Source organism: Pituophis catenifer, unplaced genomic scaffold (assembly GCF_029215685.1).
Source record: "Pituophis catenifer annectens isolate HBS135680 unplaced genomic scaffold, rPitCat1.0.hap2 SCAF_4, whole genome shotgun sequence".
In the NCBI taxonomy this organism is placed as follows: Eukaryota; Metazoa; Chordata; class Lepidosauria; order Squamata; family Colubridae; genus Pituophis; species Pituophis catenifer.
The window spans coordinates 131400411-131416504 of NW_027256884.1; the positions used below are offsets into that span (position 1 = coordinate 131400411).

Consider the following 16094-nt stretch of genomic DNA (forward strand, 5'->3'; position numbering starts at 1 on the left):
TTACATGTAATAATGCCATCAAAAGCTGACACCAGCCAGAGCGCAGAACAATTCAAAGAAGCAGTGCAAGATCAGAAGACGTGGAGAGACCACCTGGCCCGGAGAATCGCCAAGAGGTGGATGTGACTGAATGGATATCATCATCATCATATGCAATAAATAAGTAAAGAATGTTTCTCTTTTGTTGGTGTTTGTGTGTGAAAGAGGGAGAGGGAGACCAGCAGAGTTAAGATAAGCATTTTCTGGATTTTTGACTCACAAAAGTTTTGCCCTGGCTGCTTCTAAAGAGTGCATCTGGTTCCAAGGCCTTCTGCTCTTAATGATCTGCTAACCCAGATTCTGCTGCAGCTTCAGGGGAGGAGGGCATTTTCCAGGACTAATGATAAGTTCACTGGCTGAGTGCCAGTACGGGAAGCTGGCCTTCCGACAGCCACAGCTGGGTGATCCAGAGCATGCTTTTTTTTTTTTTTAAAGGAAGATCTGAAATTTCACCGTTTGATTTTGGAAGAGGCACCATCCAAACAATGACAGAGTCACATGGGAGGGCAAGGCCAATGACTGCTTCCCGGAAAGCCATTATTTCTCTTCCAATAAACACCCGTCTGGCCTAGTGGTTAAGGCACCAGGCTAGAAACTGGGAGCTGGTGAGTTCTAGTCCTGCCTGAGGCATGAAAGCCGGTTGGGTGACTTTGGACCAATCACTGGGAGACTGGAAGTTCTAGTCCTGTCTTAGATACGAAAGCCAGCTGGGTGACTTTGGGCCAATCTCCAGGAGACGGTGAGTTCTAGTCCTGACTCAGGCACAAAAGCTGTTGGATGACCTTGGGCCAATCATCCTCTCAGCCCAACTCACTCCACAAGGTTATTGTTGTGAGGAAAACAAGAGGAAGAAGCAGCATTAAATATGTCATGCTGCTTTGAATTGTTTGGAAAAAGAGAAAGGCAGGATAAAAATAAAATATAATAATAAACACTCCATCTGAGTGAACCAAGGAAGGGACATCCAGCCGAACCCTGCGAGAACTTTGACCTCACCTGCCGGATGGGTGGAATGGAGCTGGTCTTCGCTCTCCTTGTCCAGGTCCTCCTGCAGGGACTCCTCGTGGTAGGAAGCTTCCTCCAGGCTGTTTTCCAGCCCGTTCCGCAGCGCCGGCCGCACATTCAGGGCCAGGAGGGTGTCGTCCACACTGTTGTTGTGATGCTTGTGCGGGGCATTCTCTGGAGTCTGGGGCAGGGGCTTGGTAATGACGTTGGTTAAGAACCTGGACATTTCCCGGGAGTAGCTGTCGTCTTCCTGCTCCTCGTCCTGTCTATGGTTCTCACTAACCGACCTGAAGAGGAGACTCGGTCAAGCAAAGGGAAGCAGGCAGGCGGAAACCATCGTTTCTAAAGGAAGTTACTGTGCCGCGTCTCCCATGAGGAAGAAAGCGGACTTCGCTGGCCTGGGATTTCCGTCTCGGACAATGCCTCTTGGATAGGAGGATGGCAGATCTAGAGTGTAAGTCAATCTTGGCAATTTTTAAGATCTGTGGACTTCAACTCCCAGAATCCCCCAGCCAGATATGCTATGTGGACCTGTGGACACCAACTCTCAGAATTCTGGGAGTTGAAGTCCACAGGTCTTTAAGTTGCCGAAGTTGGATATCCCTGGTGTATCCATCTCCCCAAGAGAGCAAGTGGTGTGAGCTGCCTTTCCAGCCCCTTTGCTGGAGAACACACAATTCCCAGTTATCTGGCAATGGCTGTGATGCTCTGAGCCCATTCAACCCAGTCATAGTGGGGGATATCCAGAATGGGGACCACAGGCTCAGGATCAGCGGTCTTCCCTTAGAACTCTGGCTGCAATTCCTCCTGCTAAGGAGCTCAGACTGGCACGCCTTACCCTTACTTATTTAATCTGGGGTGGGGTGGGGTGATTGGTATAGCCCCCAACAATCTGGCTCCTCATTTCACCCACCTCAGAAGGTAGAAGGTGGAGTCAACCCTGAGCTGCTCAGGATCGAACTCTAGACTGTGGGCAGTCAGCCAGCAATGCTGCATTCTAATCACTGCGCCCCCACAGTTCTTCATACATTCAAAATATATGTTTTCTTAACAAATTAATAAATAAATTCAGAAATCACCAACCTCCCCCACAAAGGAGCTTCTCCCCAATGAGGTCACAAAGCCACGTCTTACCCTCTTTTCAGAAGGCCAAGAGAGTAGGGGTCTACACCCCCCCCCCCCGGGGGTTAGGATGATATTCCACAGGGCAGGGGAAATGGCAGAGAAGACCCTTTTCCTGGACTCCACCACTCAGAATCCTTTAACTGATGGGGTCTGCAACATGCCTTCCCTGCCTGACGGCTGGGATGGGCTGATGGGATGGGGGCAAGAGGGTTCCTGCAGGCAGCCTGACCCCCAGGCCATGTAGGGCTGCAACACCCAGCAGCTCTTTGCACAGGAGCTACTATCTCGTCATGCCAACAAAAGGAATCCTTCAGCACTCAGCCTGATTAAGGCACAGCACTTCCAGCTTCGTAGCCAGGAGAACCGCAAACGGCTAAACTGCAGCTGGAGCTCTTTTTAACAACTGACTTCTGCTCATGACATAAAGGAACCAGGGGGAGATGGGGGCGGGGGGCGGGGTGGCGGCAGACGTACCGATCCCCGTTCTCAGGATAGATGGAAGGCGAGGCAATGTCATCCACTTCAGCACCGCCGGGAGAGAAGAGGCTGCCACTGTTGAGGTTCTTCAAAACCAGCTTCTTAATGCTCTTCCTGGGGGAGAGAAAGATACCGACACCCTGTGAGGTTATCCCGGGAAGCCAAAGCAGGGAATAGCTCCCGGTAGAGTCCGGCCTCCCCCTCGCACTCAATTCCAGCTGAGGTCACCGCTATTGTGGTTCTGTTTTGGCAGAAGGCGATGGGCCTAAAGGAGGAGAAAGTCCTGATGTATATGAGAACATCTGTATATCAGGGCTCTTTGGTGCTCTCTGAGTTGGGCTGTTTTCTTGGGAGACATTTCATGACCCAATTAGGGAACACCATCATGGCTAGTTGGAAGAGGGGAGGGGGAAAGAGTTTGCGGAGAGGAGGGGGAGGACTATTATGCCGTCGTTGCTGCTCTCTGAACTGGTGGTTTTCTTGCAGATGTTTCATGACTCAACTAAGTAATATCCTCACTGCTGAGGATGTCACCTGGTTGGGTAATGAAATGTCTCCAGGAATACAACTCAGCTCAGCGAGCACCAAGGACTCCACAGTGCTGCTGCTGCTCCTCCTTCCCTCTCCTCTCCACAAATCCCCCTTCCTTCCAACACTGATGAGGTTACCTAGTTGGGTCACTTAGAGAAAAAAAAAAGAGAAGAAAATTCCTCTCTTCTAATTTGTGGTTACTTATTCTGAGCATCAGATTAAACATAGAAAAGAAAATCCATGCCAGCTCAACTAGAGCTGAATCTTGCCAGGACATCTCAAGAACTGAGGTTCAATAAGAGAAGGATAAGAAAGACCTCTCAATCTCCCATCAGCCAGGAATTCCTATAAACCCAGAAGGACAGTTACAAGGGCTGTCCTAGGATCAGCCGTGAAGCTTGAGAAAAGTTATCAAGTGAAGTCGAAGAAATTGCCTAGGCGTTAAAACCTGGGATCCAAAGCCAGACTGTTTAGGGCAATCTCAAGTCTATAACAGGTGTCCAATCATGGCAACTTTAAGACCTGTGGACTTCAACTCCCAGAATTCCCCAGCCAGCTATGCTGGCTAAGGAATTCTGGGAGTTGAACTCCACACGTTTTAAAGTTGCTAAAGTTGGGCACCCCTGGGCTACAGCAACCCTGAAGAATCAGAGGTGGATGCCAAGAGATCACCCTACTAACTTGGGCATGAAGGCCCCATTGGTCAGAGAAGGCTCATCGTCGTCCAGACCATCGAAAAGGTGGGATTTGGAGGAGCCGCTTGTCTGCAAAGCTTTGGGGCGCACACGAGTTGCTGGGCGGGGAGTCAGTTTGTAATGTGTTGGGGTGGTCAGTGCCTTCTGGGCCGCCGGGTTGGTTGGCTTCAGCCTCTGCAAAAAAGGAACAAGCGTTACAATGTGGGGATGACTGTCCTCTCTGTTCCTCTGGCTGGGCCTGAGCAATGGTGGGCTGGCCCTTCTAGAGTTTTAAACAGCTGACTCACTGCTCACTCCCTCAACAAATGAAGCCACTGTTCTGTTCAGGTGTTTTATCTGCCTGCCTGCCTAATCATCTGTCACCTAACATCTATCAATCCTCTATCAATCAATTTATCTATTGTCAATTATCTATCAATCCTCTATCACCTACCTACTAGCTGTCATCTAGCTAGCTACCTATTATCTACCTACTTGCCAATCATCTATCACCTATCTCTCTGTCTGCGTATCATCTGTCTGTCTGTCTGTCTATCATCTATCTACCTCCCTTGGGGTGATGGCCAGTTCAAAAATGTGTGCAATCAATAAAAGAAATATATTCCTGGTGTTACTCCAGCCATGTTTGGCTCCCTGCCATAATGATGGCTGGCAAGAAGAGCCTCTGTGCCACCCCCCGCCTCTCTCTCTCTCTCTCTCTCTGTGTGTGTGTGTGTGTGTGTGTGTGTGTGTGTGTGTGTGTGTGTGAAGACTATTAACTGCCAGAGCTCCCTCCCAGCCCTCCTGGTTCTGCCCCAGCTGCCTTTCCAGAGATAACCTGCTCCTTGCCTCACCTCCTCCTTCTTCTTCGGGTCAGACATGGGGTTTCGGAAGAGAGGCGAGTCCCCGAAGGGTGAGTAGGTCAAGCTGTTGAGGTGCTGCTGCAGAACGGCCTGCTGGGCCGCAGAGACGTTGGGATCTGTCAGAGCTGAGGGAAAAAGGAAGGCAAGGATGAGCCCGCAGGCCGCTCAACGGGATGGGGCAAAGGCGGCCTCCTCTGAGAGCTGCAGAGACTGACAGCGCTGATGGGGGGAAATAAACAGCTGGCAGCCCACTTCCAGATGCATCAAGCATGCCAGGAGGAGGTGTGAAGGTTGCCCTACTGGGGCATGAGCAACTTACCCACAGCAGGCTGTGGAGCTCCAAAGCCCAACGTGGCGGTTGATGTGTTAAATCCAGGGGCACCAAAGGCTCCTGTCCCCAGCGTGCCCCCTAGCTTGGGCTGCGTGCTGCCAAAGAGTGAATTCTGCCCTGGATTAAGGGCTGCAGAAGGAGGGGAGGGAAAGAGAAGGGGGGGGGGGAAAGAGAGAAAAGACTGTGATCAACCAGCAACCACCAAGGCATTCACACCTTCCTGAAACAGTCCGGAAAGAAACACGGAGGGTCTTAAGATGTTCCTGGAAAAATGTTTCTATTGGCCAATGATGGCTTGGTTGGATTTCTTTTTAAAAAGAGACATAATTAAACCTGGCAACCTTCTCTGTGGAGTTATATCCGTAGTATAACCACTGGTGGTGCAGTGGTTAAAGTGCAGCATTGCAGGCCGACTCTGCCCATAATCTAAAGTTCGATCCTGACCAGCTCAAAGTTAACTCAGCCTTCCCTCCTTCCGAGGTTGGTCAAATGAGGACCCAGATTGTTGAGGGCAACATGCAAATAATGCTTCGACATTATAAACCTCCCCGAGAGTGATATATACAAGTCCAAGTGCTTTTACTACTTTCGCTTCACTAGCCGTAGCTGACCATGCAATCAACCCCACAGGAAGAGTAAAATTGCTTTTATTCAGATTGGCTCTAATAACACAATCTGGCAAGTCTGATTGTACTGCTGTTTCTCCTCCTCCTCCTCTCTCAGCAAATTAGGGAGGTGCCCACCGAGGCTGCTTCCGTTATCTGGATCTTCTGGACTTAAAAATGTTCCAACCCCTTTCACCTCCTCAATGGCTTTCCATGACCCCATCAAGGTCCTTTTTTTGCCTCTCTAGATTCACTGACAGAGCTGGCTGGAAGAGCCAAGGGTGGAGTGGGTGTGTATGGAGGGGGCTTTTATAATCCCCACAGATGAATCAATAGACAGCCAGGCTGTCAGCTACTGTAAGTGCCAAGACATAATTACTGTCAAGGAATCCATCACAACGGGATCATAATTGGCTTCAAATCATCTGTTGATTCTGCTGAAACTGTATTTTGGCCTTATGTAACAGAAGCTGGTTTTTAATTTCTCTGTTTCAGTAAAATGGAACAAAATAAGAATTGGAACAAACGTCTGTGGAGATTCTGTCATCCAGGTCATGGTTGTCCCAAAAGTGCTTTTTCAAGAGGCAACTGGACATTCTATGTTTTACCTTGAAGATGTTTCACTTCTCATTCAAGAAGCTTCTTTGGTTTTGACTGAATGGTGAAGGATGGAAAGATTATATTCCTTGCAGTCATCTGGTTGTTAGCTCTCTCTCACTGAGAGTCGTTGAGGCCACTTGGAGGTTTATCTGTGCCCTCAGAGTCACCTTTTCAGGGTTTCAAAGAGGCCATCTACATCAAGACTGAACGGCCAGAGGGGGAGGAATAGGACACCACCTGTCTCCTGTTTACAACACGGTCCTTTTAGCAGTTCCAAGAAGGTTCCACACCCATTTGCACTCTGATTCGGGGGACCCGGGGGGCACAGATAACCCTCCAAGTGACTTCAATGACTCTCAGAGAGAGCGCTAACGAATGCAAGGAATCTAAATCCTTCCATCCCCCACCATTCAGTCAGAACTGAAGAACCTTCTTGGATGAGAAGTGAAACGCCTTCAAGGAGAAACAAAGAAAATCCAGTTGCCTCTTGAAGAACCACCTTTGGGACAATTGTATAATAAATGTATAATAATTAGTAGTAATAACAGATGAAAAATCTGACCATGGAGAGAACGATGGTCTGAGGCTACCGATAGTTCATGACAAATGTGCTTTGCTCAGTGAATCTCTACGACACCCCGATTCCTGGCCGAACTTTCTAGAAGGAATGAAGGTTAAATACCCCAGGCTGGTCGCTCCCCGATCTTACCTGTCCCAAATCCCGCCCCGAGGCCTGGACCCAGAGCCCCGGTTGCAGGCTTGTTTCCAAAGAGGCTGTTTCCTGTGGTGTTTGCATTGAACCCTAGGAGAGAAGGAGGGTTGGTGGCTTTCTCTGAGCTTGGGCGGTCGAAAACCAGGCAACCTTTGACCAAGTCTTCTTCAGAAGACCCAACATGAGGCCACAGGTCTATCTCTGGCCCCCAAGGACAAGGCTGGCCTCCAGGGCAATTTTCAGCATGGTGAAAGGGGAAACTATTAAGTATATGACAAGAAAATTACAGGCAGTCCTTGACTTACAACCACAATTGAGCCCAAAATTTGTTGCAAAGTGAGACAGTTGTTAAGTGAGTTTTGCCCCATTTTACGATTTTTCTTGCCACATTTGTTAAGTGAATCACTGGAGTTGTAAATTCAGAAACACGGATGTTAAGTGGCTTCTCTGTTGACTTTGCTTGTCAGAAGGTTGCAAAAGGGGATCACGTGACCCCGGGACACCGCGACCGTCATAAATGTGAGTCAGTTGCCATGCGTCTGAATTTTGCTTTAACTTCAAACAGTCACTAAAAGAACTGTTGTAAGTTGCATCACCTACATAGGTAGTCCTTGACTTAGAACTGGTCACTTGTCAACCATTTAAGGTTACAATGGATCACACAACACGCCCAAGCGGCTTATGCCCTGAGTTATAACAGCCACACACACACACACCCTGGTCATATGACGGCATTTGGCAACTGATTCACCTTTATGGCTGTTTGTAGCGTCTGGCAGTCACGCAACCACCAGGGTTTTTAATTTTTCTTCCTGGTTTCTAGTGTTTACTTCCTGCTTCCAGCAAAGCCCATCCTCTGAGAAAACTGGATTTGCATAACGACTGTGGCATTCACTGAATGACTGCCATAAAAACGGTCATAAAATTGGGCTGCGGCCTCATAGTGACTCCCTTAAGGATTCCAGTGACTTCTGACCATCATTCTGAGTTCAATTATGGTGGTTAGTCTAAGATGACCTGCAAAGTAGGATGTTTGCGTCTGTAAATTCAAGAAATAATATTTAAACCAGAATCCCATCAAATGCAGGTTCTAACCTGCCCTAGCCTTTGCAAGTGCCACCCCTATATCCCTGGCACAGACAAGATGGCGCAGGGATGGTCCTTGTTTAACCCATAAAAAAGCCCACAAGGGTCTGAGTCCCTTTGTTTTGACCCAGCTCCCAAACATGACAAACCCTCTGAAGTAAACTCAAAGATTCCTTTAATTAGGAGCGCCAGCAGCCCTGGCAAAAAGTCTTTCTCCCTCTCAGCAGGCTAAGAATTCCGTCCGTCCAGAAGATGAATAGTTGTCTGTCCCATCTGTTCATCTCCCCCCACTGCCTTTTATCCCCCGAGGTAGGGTGGGGCTTCGCTAGCAGTGGTGGCTCTTCCGTCCCAAGGACCGGCCCATAGATTTCCACTGCTCTCCTCTCCTCTGCCTTCTGTGCATCTGCCCGTCAGGCACTGGACCCAGCTGTTCCTCCTCTTCCTCATCAGCCACCTCCAGACCTCCTGGGGGCTGTTGACTCTCCATCTGAGGGCTGACGGACAGCCCAGGCTCTGCCTCTGCCTCTCTCTCTCTGCCAGCTCCATTCCCTCTTCCCCCTCCCAGGTTGCCTGGATGCTGACCCTGACTCCCACCCCTCCTCCTTCTCCTCTGATTCGGCTGCTGGAGGGGCCGGCGGCTGACAGGCCACACCACCCTTTCTGCTGACTCTCAGGTCCAGTTTCAGGAACCTTGACTCCAGACATACAAATGAAGAGCGCTGCAAGTGGCCCAACAGTCTGCTCACCCTTCCTACCCTGTTTCCCCCAAAATAAGACCTCCCCTGATAATAAGCCCAATCGGGCTTTTGAGCACATGGCAATAAGGCCAAGTGCTTATTTCAGGGTACAAAAAAATATAAGGCAGGGTCTCCTTTTCAGGGAAACACAGTAGTGCAGAGCCCTACCATGCAAAATTTGTTGCAAAGTGAGACAGTTGTTAAGTGAGTTTTGCCCATTTTACGACTTTTCTTGCCATAGTTATTAAGTGAATCCCTGCAGTTGTTCAGTTAGTTACACAGTTGTTCACAGGTCACAAAAGGGGATCACGTGATCCCAGGATCCTGCAACTTTTCATAAACACGAGCCAGTTGCCAAGCGTCCGAATTTTCATCATGTGACCACTGAGGGGCTACAAGTTCGTAAGTCACTTATTTCAGTGGCGTTGTAACTTCGATCACTAAACGAACTGTTTCAAGTCGAGGAGTGCCTTGTGTATCGATATATACCTGCCAAAACTCTTAGCCTACAAGCAGTGAGGAGATTAAATAAGCTCACCCACCCAGATTGGGAAAAGAAGATTCCTGATCAGAGCCTCGGCCGCTATTCTCGACACACAGTCATAAAGGCAAAAATCCTGCCTAAAATTCCAGATCAGATGATCCTTGGTGACTGGGGACTCTTCAGTTCAAGGGTGGGCAACTACGACAACTTTAAGACTTGTGGACTTCAACTCCCAGAATTCTGGGTGTTGGAGCCCGCAGCTTGGAAAGTTGTCATAGTTGCCCATCCCTGCTTCCCTCCAATTCTGCCTCTGTGCTCCAGCTGGCGAAACACACAACAGACCGAAACACCTCCAGAGAACACTGTTCCGTTGCTTACCGAAAAGTCCAGTTGTCGTTGTCCCAAACGAGGGTGCGCTGGTGGTTGTGGTGCCAAAGCCAGCAGGCTTGTTACTAAAGAGAGACTGAAAACAAAAACAAGACCATTGTGTCATTTTTACAAATGCAGGCACCCAGAAAGAGCATCTCTTTTTTGCAATTTGTGGACACAACAAGCGATCTGGAAAGAAGGCAAAAAATTGCTCTTTTCCTGCAGGACGGCTGCCAGGCCAGACACTGGCTGCCCTTTCCTTCTGCCCAAAAACTCCCTAGAGGAAGGAAGGAAGAGATGAGATCTAGTTTTGGCCTAGCGTAGTAGGCACAGGTCCCAGGAGAAAGTGCCCTTTGCTTACAGGGAAAGCAATGCAGGGGGAATGGGCAGTCTTGTTGTAGCTGGGAATCTAGTCCTCATTTATTTACCGCTGCTTCTTAAAATTCGCAAGGGAATTGCAGACAAGGACACCTCCTGCCATTAAAGCTGATGGGAGGTTCTTTGGCTAACCTGGACCACTTTTACAGGTGACCCTACTAGGAGCTAAATAAGTTTTTTGCCTGAGAACCGCAGCTTCCAGGAAACTAAAAGATCAATCCACGTACCGAGCCACCAACACCAAATCCGGTGTTGGGCTGCCCAAAGAGTCCGGTTCCTGTTCCAAACGCAGCTGCTGTGTTGGTATTGGCTGCTGTGCCAAAAATGCTTCCGGTCTGGGTGGGCTGGGCAGCTCCAAACAATCCCTGGGAAGGACAGGCAACGTTGAGACAGAGACCTTTGGCAGAGGATCCAAGAGCAGGCAAGAGAGAGACCAGGAAAAAACCTCCACAGGAACCAACTCTGCTGGGGCTTCAGCCGATTCAGCTGAACTGGGCAGAAGCTAAACTCAAGAAGGATTTATGGAATAACAGAGCTGGGAGGGATCTCGGAGGTCTTCTAGTCCAACTCCCTGCTTAAGCAGGAGACTTTTTACCATTTCAGACAAATGAAATAGGCTCAGGGTTGAATTTGGGGGGGGGGTCCTCCTCGGTGCTCTCTGAGCTTGGTGGTTTTCTTGCAGATGTTTCAGGACCCAACTAGGGAACATCATCAGTGCTAGGAGGGACGGGCATTGTGGAGACTAAAGGATGACGACTGTGGGGTGCAATGTTGAGTTTGAGGTTTTCTTGAAGACGTTTTATAACCCAGCTAGGGAACATCGTTAATACTGATGAAGTTCCCTAGCTGGGTCATGAAACGTCTGCAAGAAAAATACCAAGCTCAGAGAGCACCCCCAAAATTCAACCTGAGCTACAAATATTCTCGTCTATCGGTCCCCTATGAGCTATCCCGTGACTGAGGGCAAATGTGAAGGTCTGAACTACTTCTCAAGAGTTCAATAAAAGATGTGACAGCCGGGAGTGTCCCAGAAAGGCGTGTCTGAAGCGAGAAGTCATCATACCACACTTAAGAGCTTTCCAGAACGTGACCCTCCTCCTTACCATCGTGTTCGTGTTGGGCTGTCCAAGGGTGCTGGTGTTGGTGAACGAAAAACCCGTGTTCTGGGCGGTGGTGGGCTGACCAAAAGGTTTATTGAAGAGGCTGGGTGTCGGCTGATTCGAACCAAAGAGACTTCCGGTTCCTGTCCCAAAACCAGTGGTACCTGCAACAAAGAGACGACGTCTCTTACTTTTTACAATCCTCTCCTGGAACCAACTCTGAGTTCGAAGCACCCAGAGGGTGTGGGGCTTCAAACGGCAGCGCCGCTGGGTTGTTCTCCCCTTTGCTTTTTAAACTCTGCCTGAAGCTGCTGGAATAAATTATCTGGTGGTTTGGGATAACACACTATCAATACAGTGATAGACGGATACACTTCACGTAGGGAAGGATTCCCTAACTTTGCACTTTAAGACGGGTGGACTTCAACTCCCAGAATTCCCAATTCTGGGAGTTGAAGTCCACCGTCTGGAAGTGGCCAAGGTTGGGAAACCCATCAGACCAAAGACCCTGGCAACAGCACTAAAGTTGATAGTGTTTTTTTTAACCAGCTTGGCTACAGCAAGACCAGTCCATGGATACTTACTGGTTCCAAAGGCTGTCTTACTTGCCCCGTATGAAAATCCTGTGTTGGTGGTGGAGGAGCCGAAGAGTCCTGTGGCCGTGCTGGATGCAGCGGTTGACGATCCAAATAAGCCTGGCGTGGCTCCAGCTCCCACTGGGTTGGTGGGGCCTTTCCTGTTGGCCTGGTAGTCTTCCAAACGGAGCTCCTGAAGGAGAAACATTGAATGAGCACAGAGAGGGGCATTTTCCCCAGACTCGGACTTTCCAAAAGTAGGAGACGCAGCCTTTGAATGCACGAGGAGTGGGGGGGGGGTTCTGGAAAGGAGGAGGGGACGCTGCTCTCAAAGGGAAGGGCTCCCAACCCCATGTGGCTGTTCCGACACTCAGCGAGGGGCAGCTAAGCTAGAATGGGACTGAAGAGTTGTGTGAATCCCTCCAACTGGGCTTTATTCAAGGAGAATACAGAAGACCAGAGTTGGAAGGGACCTTGGAGGTCTTCTAGTCCAACCCCCTGCTTGAGCAAGAGACCCTATAACATTTAAGACAAATGGCTGCCAAATTTCTTCTTGAAAACCTCCAGTGATGGAGCACCCAGAACTTCTACAGCAGAAGTGTCAATCTGGCAGCCTGCGGGCCGAATGCGTCATGCGCAGGCCACGCCCACCCCAGCTCCACCAAGGGGAGAAAAGCCACGAAACGTCACGTGATGGCAACGTGACACCGCGAGTTTGACACCCGTGCTCTAAAGGCAAGCCATTCCCCTGGTTAATTGTTCTCGCTGTCAGGAAATTCTTCCCTATTTCTAGGTTTGGCCTCCCAGAATTCCCCCGATTTAAGATGGGTGGATCATAGAATCACAGGGGCTGGAGGCCTTCAATCCAACCCTCTGCTCAGGCAGGACCCCCTCTACCATTCCAGTCTCTCCTGGAAAATCTCCAGCGACGGAGCTCCCAGAACCCCTGGAGGCAAGTCATTCCACTGACTAATTGTTCTCACTGTCGGGAAATTCCTCCCGAGTTCTAGGTTGCTTGTCTCCTGGATTTAGCTTCCATCCGTGGCTACTCGTCCTGCCTTCTGGTGCTTTGGAGAAGAGGCTGGCCCCTCCCCCTCCTCTTCTCTGTGACCACCCGAGGCCTCCAGCCCACACTGACCTCGAGTGATTTGCTTTCATACTCCTTCATAGCAGTGATGCACTGATGCTTGGTGCTGATGTTGGTGCTGACGCCAGACTTGACCATGGTGTCCGTACCGTTTGGTGCCTGGAAGAGAAACGACGAAGGCACTCACCGAAAATGCAAGTCCTGGAAGGAGCCACGTACTGGTGGTGCTTTGTGGGCTTCCAAGGGCTGAAGGCTCTTGATCCGAGACCCAGGAAATCCTGCTAGGGTACCAGTCAGCCTGCACGCCTAGGTTGCCTTTCTGAGGGTCACTGAATTTGCCCTCTGGATGCCCCTTGCCTTGCTCGGCAGGGTAGGTCCACCCTCTCCTTGCCTACGCTCTGCTCCGAGTTCTGCTTTTCCTACCTGGAAGGCAGCCTTCATGGTTCTGCCTCTGTCTGCTGCTGCTGCCCTTTCAGATGGAATGTGAGCAGGAAAGCTCCACCTCCCCCCTCTGCAGAGGCCCAAGACCCCCCGTTTAGCCGATCTCGCCATCTTCCACTTCATCAACTGCTACAGAACCCTCAAGAATGGCGATTCCATCCACCCCTTAAAGGGGCCTCTGCCCTACCTAAAGCAATGCCGATGAAGCACCACCTCCCCACTTCCTCTTTCTCACCAGAGGCCAAGGCAGAATGGGGGGGGGGGGTGCACTGGACTCAGGGCAATAGGCACTGGCCGGCACCAGCTTTCCAAGGTCCTATTCAGAGAACTGCCTCTCATCCTGCCTTGGTTTGAGGTTTGATGTGAGAGTTTCTATACGTGAAGAACACTTTGTCATAGTGCCATTCCTCAAGAGATGAGCAGCATCGGTTGAGGAGAATATCTGTAGCTCAGGGTTGAACTGTGGGGTCCTTTGTGCTCTCTGAGTTTGGTGGCTTTCTTGCAGATGTCTCATGACCCAACTAGGTAACATCATCAGTTCTAGAAAGGAGTGAGGTTTGTTTATATACAGTGGCTTGCCTCCTTGCCAGCAATCAACACCCAACTAAGCAGAGATCTACATTAATACTAGACTAGGGTATTGGTCTTGGTTGCCTCAGGAATTTTGGGAGTTGAGGTCCACAGGTTGTAAAAGAGCCACAATTGCCCACCCCTGTACTAGACCAACAATCAAGCAGCAAACAACATCCCAATTAAGGAACCACTGAAAAACTCCCAACACTAATAGGATAAGCCACTAGTATATAAACAGACATCAAACCCTACACTTCCTCCACTGATGTTACCTAGTTGGGTCATGAAACGCCTGGAAGAAAACCACCAAGCTCAGAGAGCACCAAGGACTCCACAGTCTTTCTCCTCCACTCCACAAAACCCACCCACTTCCAGCACTGATGAGGTTCCCTAATAGGGTCATGAAACGCCTGGAAGAAAACCACCAAGCTCAGAGATCACCAAGGATCCCACAATGAGAAGCACAGCTGTTATTCTCGGTCTCCCTTCTTCAAATAATTTACACACAAATAGAACCATTGACAACATTCAGTATCGGGTTTTCCAGAGCAGCAAAATTAATCCAGATTCCCCAGCATACTTCCTGAAAGACATCTTGACAAGAACTTTCTAACCATAAATTAAATATTGTTATGCTGGCCCATATGAAGGACAGATGTCTGAGAGGGGATCGTGATAAATATGAAGTCTTCTTGTTCTCTTATCGATGGCAGTGAATGGCATCAAGGAGGACAGGGAGTCTGGTAGGAAAGCTGAAATTCATTAAAAGTGCATGTGAACAGGACTTACATTGAATTTAATCGTGGTGCCAGTAGGGACGGTGGAAAAGCTTGTAGCCCCAAAAAGGGAGCCAGATGTGCCCCCAAATGGATTGGAGGCTGTGTTAGTGGTGCCAAACAATCCTCCACTGCTGGTGCTTGTCCCAAAATCTGTAAAAAAAAATTAAAATAAATAAAAGCCCTGTCCAAATGTGTCACAGATAAAACTAAACCTTTTTTTTTAAAATACACAATGAATACCTGATAGAAAAGAGAGAGAACTTATACAACATTTCAAATCAAGGAGAACTGGGTCATGGATCACCTGGGCAGGTATGAATAAGCACTCCTTTCCACCCACAACCAGAGATTAAAAGAGAGGCCAGGGTCTTTTGTTCAGGGATGTGGGCAATTTCCCTGCCCATTTGTCTTTCCTGGGTGGGTGGGTGGGTGGGTGGGGGGAAGCAAGGACACAGGGAGAGAGGAGGGCCACATTTTCTGTCCTCTGCAGGAAGTCGGTGGAAAAAAATGGTTCCACCCAGTAGATTCCATTTTTGCTAAGAATTCCATCATCCAGCAGGGAATTCTGCCTTCCAAAAAGTCTCCTTAGAGGATGTAGAAACCCTGAGTTTTGGGGGGCTCAAAGGGAACAGGGTGGAGAAGGGAAAGAGGGGCTGTTTTATTCCTCCTCTTGCTGACTCTTTGTCCCACCCAAACTGCAGGGAAGGATTAGTGGCTCTCAGCAGAGGTCTGAACGGATTCTTTGCACAAGGGCTGACCTACCCCTTCCCTCAATCTATCCAATCTATCTCTGGGAAACAGCATTCTGATTGACAGGGGGCAGCTGTAAACAGCCGTAAATCCTAAAATCAAATAAATAAATAAATAAATAAATAAATAAATAAATAAATAAATAAATAAATAAATAAATAAAATCCTCCAAGAGTTTTAGCAGAATATTAGGAGAGCACAGATATCGGGCTGGTTAATGCCCTAAAAGTCCCTCTCCTCACTTTTTAGCTAACTTTTAATATCAAATTTTAACTATTCTAGCTCCTACTTTAAATTTCCATATTTGGTTTTTATGCTTTTAGCATTTGATCTATACCCGTGATGGCGAACCTATGGCACGGACGGGTGCCACAGGTGGCACGTGGAGCCATATCTGTGGGCACGTGAGCGTTGCCCTAGCTCAGCTCTAGCACGCATGTGCGCACTGGCCAACTGATTTTTGGGCCTTCCAGGCCCACTGGAAGTCAGGAAATGGGCCTTTTCCGGCTTCCAGAGGGCCTCTGGGGGGGGGGGGGGGCGGAGGCTGTTTTCACCCTCCCCAGGCTCCAAGAAAGCCTCTGGAGTCTGGGGAGGGCAAATAATGGGCCTACTGGGCCCATTAAGGGGGTTGCATGAGCATGCATGGGGGTGCAGGGTGTCACTGGATTATGGGTGTGGGCACGCACGCACGCAACCCCCCACGCTTTTGGCACACGATGGCAAAAAGGTTAGCCATCATTGATCTATACACTCCCCAGAGTCCCTCTGAGAGG

At 49.3% G+C, this 16094-nt stretch overlaps 1 protein-coding gene across 2 annotated transcripts in view; it reads right to left on the reverse strand.

The window, feature by feature from the left end:
- The window catches only part of NUP98 (nucleoporin 98 and 96 precursor), a 41363-nt gene that overhangs the window by 17312 nt on the left and 7957 nt on the right, over window positions 1–16094 (reverse strand). Inside the window, exons 5-16 of one of the 2 annotated variants that reach the window (XM_070943056.1) lie at window positions 14582–14721; window positions 12830–12937; window positions 11701–11884; window positions 11120–11280; window positions 10244–10381; window positions 9648–9732; window positions 6960–7052; window positions 5034–5174; window positions 4706–4839; window positions 3859–4046; window positions 2644–2760; window positions 1036–1331 (exon numbers count right to left, since the gene is read on the reverse strand). In XM_070943056.1, the coding sequence (XP_070799157.1) occupies window positions 1036–1331; window positions 2644–2760; window positions 3859–4046; window positions 4706–4839; window positions 5034–5174; window positions 6960–7052; window positions 9648–9732; window positions 10244–10381; window positions 11120–11280; window positions 11701–11884; window positions 12830–12937; window positions 14582–14721 (1785 nt within the window). The remainder of the gene's footprint in view (window positions 1–1035; window positions 1332–2643; window positions 2761–3858; window positions 4047–4705; window positions 4840–5033; window positions 5175–6959; window positions 7053–9647; window positions 9733–10243; window positions 10382–11119; window positions 11281–11700; window positions 11885–12829; window positions 12938–14581; window positions 14722–16094) is intronic. The other variant, XM_070943057.1, reaches the window with a different exon arrangement.